Source organism: Argiope bruennichi, chromosome 1 (genome assembly GCF_947563725.1).
Source record: "Argiope bruennichi chromosome 1, qqArgBrue1.1, whole genome shotgun sequence".
In the NCBI taxonomy this organism is placed as follows: domain Eukaryota; kingdom Metazoa; phylum Arthropoda; class Arachnida; order Araneae; family Araneidae; genus Argiope; species Argiope bruennichi.
In genome coordinates this window covers 53,299,667-53,311,513 of record NC_079151.1, presented here as the reverse complement: position 1 = coordinate 53,311,513, position 11,847 = coordinate 53,299,667, and the positions used below count along the sequence as shown (strand labels likewise).

The 11,847-nt window shown below is 28.3% G+C and overlaps 1 protein-coding gene across 2 annotated transcripts in view; it reads left to right on the top strand.

Annotated features, from left to right (window-relative positions):
- Positions 1 to 2,760: 2,760 nt before the first annotated feature.
- The window catches only part of LOC129981270 (nose resistant to fluoxetine protein 6-like), a 48,439-nt gene continuing 39,352 nt past the window's right edge, over positions 2,761 to 11,847 (top strand). The window contains exons 1-3 of one of the 2 annotated variants that reach the window (XM_056092045.1): positions 2,761 to 2,880; positions 9,770 to 9,859; positions 11,305 to 11,389. In XM_056092045.1, the coding sequence (XP_055948020.1) occupies positions 9,784 to 9,859; positions 11,305 to 11,389 (161 nt within the window). In that variant the 5' untranslated portion in view covers positions 2,761 to 2,880; positions 9,770 to 9,783. Of the gene's footprint in view, positions 2,881 to 4,032; positions 4,079 to 9,769; positions 9,860 to 11,304; positions 11,390 to 11,847 lie in introns of those variants that run through there. The other variant, XM_056092053.1, reaches the window with a different exon arrangement.

Here is an 11,847-nt window from a genome sequence, read left to right as displayed (position 1 = left end):
TTTTTTACTATAATTAAAATATAATATAATTTAATAACATTTCATACTTTGTAATTTTATAGATATTTAGTTATACTGTAAAAACATAAAAATTTCGGTGATATGTTCCGAAACTTAATCATGCTTTCTCGCAATAAATCAATGACAGAAATTTTAATTTCTCATTGGCAATTTCGCTAGTAACATTTGCCATTATTATTTTTTAGATATGATAAGCTTCATGACTTTGTGACACTCTAGTGATCTAGTCTCCGCTTATTTTACAGTTCTCGAGCTTATCTTTTTTTTTTCTTTCTTTCCTTTCCCCCACCTCTTTTAATCGACGAGAAGCCTAATGCTTTTCTTGAGTTATTATTACCCTGTATGCTAGTTTTTCAGTTATCTTACCTGTATGCTTCTAGTTATCCTACAACGACATGTCCCAAGAAGTTGTGATGCTTGACAATTATGTCGCATAAGAAATGTTGTCCTGGGTTCTTTTCGGTCCTTGATTCGAGTTTATAGGCAGCTTTAAAGCCTACTCGAGCAATTTATTAAATTACCTTCTATTATTGTTGATCGTCAGCCCATTAGCTTTTTCCTACAGAAGAAATAATTTCTGTATTCAGTTTCAATGTTGTGCATATCTTATAATGAAATAAGACTAAGTTTCAAATAGTTTTCTGTTGGCGTATAACAGGTAGAGTATTTGGAAGATACATCTAGAATCCTACGAAATTATGCTGCCTTTTTAAAAAAATAGGTTCCATAAAACCTTCCAATAAAGAGAAATAATTTCTCAGTATTTGTGGTTGGTATTACGCCCATATTAAACAAATGGTAACTAGTTTAATTCTGTTCCATCGACTACATGCTTCTTTGACAAATTTTGTATTTCATACTTTTACATCCATAGTAAATTTTTTTTTAATGATGATGCCGTTATTCACATTACAACGGAAAGAGGGTGTAGTAGCTTCTGAGGGTATGGACCCCTGAGCACGCAAGAGCAGAAGTTTGAGTTCTAGCTTAAATGGAGATGACACTTATACACTCGCTTGCACAATCCCTTTTTACAGGGAGGAGGGGGGGGGGCTCTTTCACATACTTCACAGATAGAGCATAGGGTAAAGAAAAACTATACCCGAGCCCGGGATACCCATATCACGAGGAAGACACGCTACCCCTAGGCCAGGAAGCCTGCAATTTTATGAATATACTAAACAAAGACGTGTTCAATTTAATCGAGGATTTTTAGAATTCATCGTTTTCATATATGTTATGTTTGAGCTCTTTTCATTCCATTTTGTGTGCGCTTATTTTAATTTAATAGTATTTTCCTGGCAAAAAATTCAAAAACCAAAATGATTGGAAAATTTGAATCTTTTCACAAATATATTAAGTTCATTCATGCTCTCTCAGTTCCGGAAAGGTATGGATGATAAGAGCTTAAGTGGAAAGTGCAAAAATTAGGTGGATATGCATGCAGTAAGCAACGATAATTCATTACATAAAAGTGAAACAAAACATATACAAACAACAAAGGGAGTAAAAAGTTATTATCCCTATATTAATAATACAATCTCTTTTTTAATGTTTAGCATTATATTTAAAAATTATGCTAATTTTATGTAGAATAACCAAGTTTTTTAAAACCAAGTTTTCATCTTAAATTTGTATAAAATTTAGCAATAAGTATTATTTATGTGGACTTGAAAAATACAAAAATTTTATAGAGTTATATCAGCACATTTTTTTTTTAAAGTTTCAAAAATTCGTCCAAAAATGATGGAACGATTTTTTCGGAATACTATAACAGCTCTGCTAATTGACTACAGAATTGAGGGAGATATTATTTTACAACATTTTCCATGCTCTTTCTTTTGGTGGGAAACACTATGTAGATTAATATTCAAAACATTTTGTCAAAACATAAATAAAAATTTGAATTTTTTTTTTTCAAAAAAATTTTGAAATTTATTTTTTTTACATTTAGTAATGTTGTAAATTATCTGACAAAATATAATTTGGGATGTAAGGTTTGTATTAAATTTTTTTAGCATAAAATCTTATTTTTCATCAGTACCCTGTATTTCGTTTAATAATAAAAGAATATTAATTAGTAAACTGCCGGAAAATGTAGTAATAATAATTTTGTAATGTAGTAGTAATAACCTAATAGTAGAATATTCGGACTTTTTTTTAATTGATTTCATTCAAAATTTGATAGAAATATACAAATTTGGGTCTTAAGTCTATATACCAGTTTTCATCTGTCTAGCTCAACACGGTTTTGAGTTAATTATACAAATAGACAGACATAATTCCAGATATGTATTTTTCGGGCTCAAGGAAGTCTAATACATGAATTCATCAAAGTCCCGAGTTCGAATTGTTTGACGATTTCAATACTTACTCTTTGTACACTTTGTATTTGAGAAAATGAAATAGAAAATATTTTTATACACGAAACAACTTTCAGTAATATAAACATTTTTTCGCTGCAGCTTTAATAGCTAGCTAACAAGTAGAAAGCTTTCTTTCATCTATATAAACCGAATTATTTACGGGATGAATGTCAGAGAAATCAGAACCACAAAATTATAAAAAAAAAGTATTGAGAATAACGGGAAAATGATGCTTTCTTTCACGGCAAAGATATGAGCTGTTAAAGTCCAAAGATTGATTGATAAGATACATTCAAAATCTTATGGTGACACAATTTGTAATTATATAAATTTACTCTCAGGCTCATAATATGAGATATCTGGGAGCTAGAAACTTTTCTGTTTGTTGCATTTGAGCTTGTACATTTTGAATCTAACAATATCAATCTGATGGCATAGCGTGACTCTTTAAAAGGTGTTTAGCCAGTAGATCAAGTTTATTTGTCCAATAAAGGTAGATGTTTATGTTTTTTTTTCCTTAGCATTCCTCATTTGGTTTCTTGTTAAAATCAGAAAAAAAAATCCTGAAATAGAGGAATTTATTAAAATAAAATAATTATTTTTTAATTTATTAAAATAAAAATGTTATTAATTTTTCAAGATTTTTCTATTACTAAACTAAAATAAAATTACTACATTTAATAATGCCAGGCAGTTATTAAATTGCGACCTTCTGATTTGCAAATATTTGTTTATTGTTCCAAAAATTATCTAGTTTGATATAAACAGTTTTATTGCAATATTTTTGTGTTAAAAGTTTTAAGAATTTTTTTTCAGTTTGATTTTTTTAACATAAAATCTCCAGCTAAATGCTAAAAGTCAAATACAATTTTTACAAATTATCTTAATAAAATTAAGAATATAGCTTTTAAAATCTTGAACAGATAAAGAAATAATAAATAAATATTAAATAAAGAAAAAAATGAATGCATAAACTATTTTCCAAAAAAGCGGACACAAAACAGCAAAGCAGTTTTAAACAGTATTATTTGTTAATTCTACTTTTAGACACACTGTTTGTGGCAATAGTAATGAATAACTTTCCCTTTGTTTGTTAACCTTTTTCGAGTAATGGAAATATTTCATTTCTATACCAGCAATCGTTTGAATACCTAAGCAATACACTTGTTAACCCGTATTGTATATTTAAGTAGTAATGGGACGTCAAGCGATATTAGCTGAAGAAAAAAAATACGAGAAAGATCAAGCGGCAATCTACCAATTTGAAATGAAATGCTGATTGTGCAATTGCAATGTTGAGTTATTGAGCAAAACGAGAAAAATCGATATAATATTTAGATATTTTTCATCGTAGGGCTTTCAGTTTTGAATTGGAAGTAGGCCGATCAGTAAATGTATGCAAATCATATTTAAACATTGACATACATGATTCGAGGACAAATCGGGGTTAGAGAGCGAAAGCGAGTAGAGAGAATTCACCTTATTTCATATAAAACTTAACCTACATACATCACACATGCATGAGAAAAATTAGCTGTTTCTGACGTGTTGCCATCATACTGTGATAAAAGCCTGAACGAAACGATTAAATTAACTCTCACTACAAATTAAATTTAGATAACTATAATTTTCAGCACATATTTATACGAAATGAATTTAAAATGGAACAAGATATTTTCTAGAAAATAAATGTAAGTTCATTTTTCTTTTATTTCTAAAATATCCATATTATTAATTGACTAATTCTGTGCTATCTAAAACAAACATGGTTTAATATACAGAGGATATCCTTCTAAACGGAGCCTAACAATTATTTTCTAAACAATTAATCATGGGCATGTATATGCATAGGCAACAGGTAAAGATTTTTTTGAAATTTTAATTAAAATTATTACTTAAAATTAATCGATTTAAATAGTTTCAGAAATTCTTACAACACAATTTTTACATCATCTTCAAATTCAAAATATTGTGTGTTTTTTCAATAGTCTTATTTAATTGTAGTTTAAAATTTTTAGATTATTTGTTATTAATTAAAAATATTTTAAGCGTATTTAAAAACAAAGTTTCACTGCTGAAAGGAAATCTAAATCGTTTTCAATGTTGCTACAAAATTTCATTCTGAATTTTCTTAAATTGTTAAAGATGAAAGTTTGAAGACATGACTTAATTTTATACAATGAACAAATTACTGTCTAAAGCATGTTTTAATAAATTTATAAAAATTTTGTTGCATTCACAACTTTAATTTAATATTATTACTAAGCAATGAAGAAAAACCTTTTAAATATATTTTTTAAGTTGTGTGTGTGTGAGAGAGAGAGAGAGGGCTATCAAAGTCGACACATATATTATGAAGGATGGGAATTCACACCTCGAAACGATTTAACTGAAATTAAATGTAAACAATACCTCCGGCGAATATCTGATTTCAAAGGGTGATCAGTGATCCTAACACTAAAAGATAATGTATATGTGTCTGTGAATTAGAGGTGCTTAATATTTACACATATATTCTTTAGAGATTAGGTATGTGAAACTCGGACCGTTATTTTTTTTTTAATTTTTATTAAAATGCTAATGAAATAAAAAAGGGAGATTTGCCATATTTTCTAGATGACTGTTGAAAAAATTATAGCAAAAATTTGCTTTATACAGTTTTTAAAATTCAAAATTTTAATTTTTTTAATCTTATCAATATAATAGTATTGCTATGTTTAAATTATTGTAATCTTTTTAAAACAAATTGCGGGCATTTTGACAATAGATTTCTTTGTAGAATCGAACGTCATACAGTTTTCACTGTTCCATCAAATACTGAAATGCTTAGTGATTTCCTTCGTTGCAAGTTAAGAAAAAAATAACTATTTTTAATATCTGTGCAGTATACATGAGAAATAGGAAAGTGAAACTATAAAACAATGAAAATTGGAAGATAGATTGTCCAGAAAGTTATGTTTTTAACAGCAGTATGATGTCAAAGATTCACTTACAAAATAAACAAAGCAGATATAAGACTATTAAAATAACACGACTTTGATGTCTGTCACAATTTGATAAAATCATTTGATTGTGGAAATCAGCATTATATTACGCGTAAGAGATGACATTGCAAGTAACACATAAAATATTTGAGGCAATTCAAATAAATAAAGAAGGAATTGAGCGGGAGCTTCATAGTTAAGTGAAAGCAAATATATGAAATAGTACGAAACTATATTCTCAGAAATAATAGTTCTCAGAAATAATAGCGTTTTATTAATGATATTATTCCTCAGTCCCTTACGAGAAATATGCACGAAAAAAATAAAAAAACAAACGAAAGCTTCTTTTCTTCGGCAGTTTGTAACACATTAATATTTTATTCTAAACGACGGAATCTACATCGTTGATGCTAACAGTCTGCATACTGCTGCCATCAACGCTAATACAACAACTTCTGAATGGAATAGGCGCCAATAAATACGTGACGCGACTCAAAAACCTTATCCTAAATTTAGCATAGATTACCAAATGTGTTTCCCCCAAAAATTATATTATTTTTTTAACAAATTCAACTTGAAATGACCTCATAACCGATAATAACACATCAGATCATTTATAACAAGGAAAAAAAATTTCTCTCATAAACTTGTGATGCCACAGAACGATTTACATGGCAATGGTGTACAAAAGTTCCAACAGAATATTAACTTTTGTCATGAATTTAGCGTTTCTACTGAATCTATCGTGTCATTCTTGATGAGTTATTTGGCGATTCATCTTTAGCATGCTTTAATAGCATCCAAAACGCGAATTTGTGTTTAAGACACGTTTTTCTCAACCGATTGAAACAAAAATTTGATTCAAGGCTGCACTTGTAGTCACAAAATCCAATACCACATTTGGTATATTCAATTCCCTTCGTTTTTGAGTTATCGCGTTCACATGTTTCTGAAAGTACAAACCGACAGGCAGTCAACCCACAGTTGGATTTGGCTCAAAATTTAACAAGTGTCTACATTATATTATAGGTTTTAAATCTGTGTACCAAATATTTTCCGTCTACGACTCTTCGTTTTATAATTATAGCGTTAACTTATATTCGAACAGTCGGACAGCCAGATTTTACACAAAATTTGATAGAGATCTGCAAATTTGATGTGAAGACCGTATCCCAAATTTCAACCGTCTAGCTCAAAGCAGTCTTTCGATAGCCTTGCCACAGACAGACGGACATTTACCAAAAATGTGTTTCCAAAAATTCAAACTCATAGAGGTCTAAAACGTGGTAATTGATATACTTTCTCTATACTACGTATGCGGGAAAATAAACAGAGAGAAGTTGGAACTGCGCTCGTGGTTTTACATCCCATATTTTTGCTAATTCAGCAGCTTTTGAAGAAAGATTCTTTATTTAAAAAATTAAATTATGCTGAAAAGAATTAACTTTAGAGGAACAAATAAAATGTACTCATCTCAAAAATTTGAATAATCTTCAAAAATTTTAATTCTATTTTAAATAGTTAAAAAATTGTAGTTATTCGTCCTTCTTAGAAAAGTTTAAAAATTTGTAGTAGCAGTTATAATCTATATAAACAAAATTTATTTTATAAGAGCTTCCCATTCAACCCATTTTTTTTACATTTCAAATTTAAACTACTATTTTTAAGAAATTAAAATGGGAAATTTTAAAACCAATTGTAGCAGTTGCATTACTTTTATCTTCTCTTTTGGATACTAAATGGCTATACCTGATTAGGCCATCCTGTATGTCTTCCCATAGTGCATTGCGATTGTAATTAGAATGAGATGTGATGGTGAACTGTGAAGCCGCGCGTGTGAATGTCTTGTCTTTGTGTTTGTTTAGTGTGTGAATGTGATTATTAAAAGAAATGTTCCTAAAAACATTCGTCCTGTTGCTTCCTGCATGGATCACAATAATCTACATACCACCACACAATGACTTTTTATGTTAAATTCAATTCATATCTTTAATAATTGTATGAAGTGTATAACTTTAAAACTTGACTCCACAATGGTCGTTCATAATGATTTCATTATGTCACTATTGCGTCATACTGATTCGATAACATTCGATGAGGATCCAATATTTCGATAAACATTCATATTCTTTATGACAAACATAAAAAATATGAGCGGAGAAATGCAGCACATGTGATTAGCAGGAAAATTTGCCTGTTGTCTTTGATTATAAAATATTTTCGAGAAAATGAACGCATCTGTAATTACCGCAAGGTTTGGAGACAAAACTTGAAACATTTTGCCTGAAAAATTTGTTTTAGAAAAGGAAAACAATATTCTGTTCTCAATATCTTATTTTCATTTCATTAAGGATTAAAGCATAACAAAATTTCTTGCTTACTTCTCTACAATAGTATAATTAATCTTTTTTTTTAATACATAGCATTTGTTTTTGTTTTAGCAAATACAAGTATTCAAAATGCAATAAAAATGAAATATTTTTACTTTCAAAAAATACTTTCACTGACAATTATAGCTAGCTATTCCTCGGGAGACTAAATGTTCGCTACCAATATCAATAATGTTAAGCATCTTTGAAGAAATTTAATTTCCCTCTCCAAATGAAAATACTGTTTTAAATTACTCTTGCAGAATAAGCAGAAAGGCTTCATTAGTAGCTAGAGGCGAAAATGGCGAATAAAATTGGAAAAATCAAAACTTTGGGACATATCAAGGCTATTTCTTGCGATTTCTCTGGAAAATTCCAGTGGAAAGCGGTCATTGATGACTCATATAAATGCCACGTGTTTTCGAGGGAAATGAAATTTGATACAATGCTTGTGTCTAGACGTTGTGATTGGTTTTTCGAATAGAGAATGTAAAATGAAATATCGTTGTGCATATTTCTAAAGAAAATGACGTGGAATAAAGGTGGCGATTGATTTCGTATTTATGAATGAGATTGAAATTTATTTTGAATTCGGCACAGCAGATGCGGCGGGGGAATTTACCACGATTTTTCCTAGGCATGAAGTAATGTTTTTGAAAATTCTGTCAAAAATAAAGATTTGTGCGGAGCAGAAGAACAATAGCCAGTCTAACAATTAATTAGCGAAATCAGACAAGTGACTGGAGATTTTTTTTTTGTTTTTGTTTTTTCTAATTATTTTAAAATACAGTAGTAACAAATTTAAATTTGTAGCACTGTTTTGTTTCTTTAAGATACGGTGAATAATTATTATTCAGTGAATAATTATCATATTTTTTGTAAACAGCATGTGATAGAAAAATCATTGAAAACGTTCTATAGAGCTAATTATAAACCTTATAACCATACAAATTTAAAGCATATTTATTTCTCGGGGATTAGGTACTCATTTAGAAAGTTTGTATTTAAATATCAATTTCCTTTTTAATTCATGAGAAATTAATCGAAATTTCACATTTTTTCCTCCATAATTGTCGAATATGACATCAACAAAGAATATGTTTATACAATTTTCAAAATTCAAAAAATTAGCTTTTCAGTGTTTCAGTTTAATTTCAATGATGTGTTATTTACATTTATTTTAATAAATTTTTCAATGTTAATTTCAACTACAATTTTGTAACATCGTTCTTCTTGCAACCGACGGATTGCAATATAATAATAAGATTGGGAATAATCAATCTAACTAGCTAAAAATATTTGTGCGATTAAGCAAAATATTATTAACCAACTTTTTAAGATATATAAAAACATGGCATATTTATTTTCCAACTCTTCAATTTTTTAGGTTCACATTCTGTCTGTAATCTGCTTGTGAAGCTAATACTTTAGAATTAGCTTCACAAGAAATTAGCTTCAGAATGTGAAGCTAATTTTTTAGCTTCACATTCTGTCTGTAATGATTATAATATTTCATAGCTTAATATCTTTTTTTTAATTCTTTATTATTCTTTCACTTTATTATTAATGTTTTGTAGTTATATTGGTGCTTCCCCCATGTAGGACAACATCTACTATAAGAATGGCAAGTTCTATGTTTATTCTTAATTCTAACAAAATAAATCAGACGAGTCCTGATGCATAAACATTTGAACTATTATCCTTATCAGCAACATTGAATGAACTGAAGGAAGCGTTCATATTTTGTTTAGACACAATCCTCGATCTTGATATTTAATAACAACCGATCATTCAAATTACAACGAATACATAAATGCTCGAAATTAATGGCTTTCAACGATCAATCAATGGATTTCCAGATCTCTAAAGATATTCAATGTTTTCCTGCTGTCTTCCTCTTTCACAAATAATTAATATTTTTAAACAAAATCTTTCTACACATTGAAAGTTTTGCATCTCAGAAAAAAATCATGAATGAAATGATAATATGCTCTTTGAAGACAAATTTTCTGTATCCTATTACTCATAGGTATAAATATCAAAATGGATTATAAAGAAACTTCATGCAAAGCAACAGCATGGCAGGCAACCCTTCCAAGTTTCATGCATAATTTGGCAGGTAAGAATTCTAAAAGTATATATATATATATATATATATATATATATATATATATATATATATATATATATATATATATATATATATATATTGAATAATATTAAAGCTTTTGTGGCAAAATTGTGCACTGAAAAGAAATTTTGAAAAGCAAGTTTGAAAATCATTGAGCTATTTTCGACAATAATAAATATTACAAAAATGCAACATTACCTTAAAAATTCATTTAAAAAATTTAAGTAGAAAACTGTATAAGCTATACTTAAATTAAAAACCGCGTAAAATGAAATAGTTACAACAGAAATTATTAGTTTTTAATTTAAACCACTTAAAATCACTATATAAATTGAAATAATTTGAAATAAATATTTTGGAGCTTTTTTTTAATTGCTGGAAAAAGGTATTTCTATATTGAATAAATAAATAAAAAGATTCGATTCAGTCAAGTGTTTATTTTTTTTGAAAACTTTGCAGCATCAGCAAAAAGGCAAGTAATATAAATATTGCTGATGCGCTAAATAAGGAAATATTTCTAAGCAACACGCAGAATTCATGAAAAAAAACTTAAACAGTCATTAAGAAAGAAATGTGTAATAACGATATTAAAACTCATTATTCCGTATAGCATCTGTAATTATATTCTGGTCATTTAAATCTAATCCGAGAGTAATAAGGAAAGAAAGGTTTCATGAAGGCTGAATGAAATGAAAGGAGATAACAAGAAAGGTGAAGTATCGGTTTTACTTTTTTGTTGAAAAGAGACCTAATTTCAATCAATGTAACAGAAGAAAAACAAATATAAAAAAAAGAAAGAAGGTGTTTCTGTAAAAACTTTTTTATTAGCTCATTTTTTTTTCAAAAGCTAACAGAGCTAGGATATAAATGTAAAGCATGTATTTATGAAATAATGTAATAAAAGTAAAGTTGCTAAAAATATTGATTTAATTATTATTCCAAAAATAAGAAATTACTTGAAAAAAGTGTTCCCATGATATGAAAAGAAATTCAACCGAAATTACATGAAAAGTACATTATCAAAATTAAAAGAAATTTCAAAAAGTGTTTTGCAGATCTGTGTAAATAATGTAATCCAAAATATTTTCTTCCAGAAGGGGTTTATGCAGAATACATATAATTTTAGCATCATTTTAAACTCTTTATTTTCTTTATTTTAATAGCCCAACACGTTAAAAAAATTAGTAGTAACAATCAAAAACATTTAATCAAATATTCTCTTGGAAAATCTGTATTATTGAGTTTTATTACTTTAAACACTGTTAAAATAAATCTTACAAATTTTTAAAAAGTAATATTTTTATGGCAATTGAAATGTCAGGAACGATGGAAAACGCCGCGATTTTATTGTAGGAACATTTTTTTTTCCCTTTCTGCAATATTTTGTTTTTATTTAAATGATTATTTTTTCGAATTTTCTCCCAAATATTCAGGTAAATGGCAGGAAGCGGCTAACACTTCAATTATCCCTTGTCAACAGGAGCCGAAGAAGCTAACCACGGAGGCTCTCGGTTTTTTGTGCGTATTCCTTTTGTTCATGATTTTTTATTCATTTATCTTACCATGTTACAAAAAAAAAAATCATATAATTTTCTTTTACAGAGAAAGTATTAACTTTGAATATATTAGTATTTATCAAATCTTCAATTATTTAAGATCAATGCGAATTTATTTAGTTTCACTAAATCAGCATCATGAAAAAGATGTCAAAATTCCATACCAAAATCATTACTACTGCACCCTGCTACGTGGGTTACAATTTTCAACTTTTGAATTTCTGCATGGAAAAAAGTGTCAAAGGTAATTCAAAACACAATTCGACGGAACTTTAAGTGTGACATAATATAAAGTAAAATTTGACCGCATGTTAAAGCAAAATTTAAACAGGCAAGTATCAGCAACAACTAGTAATTTGTATTTCCAAATGAAGGCAGAAATTATATTTGAAATTTATTAATGAAATTGTATATCCGCTC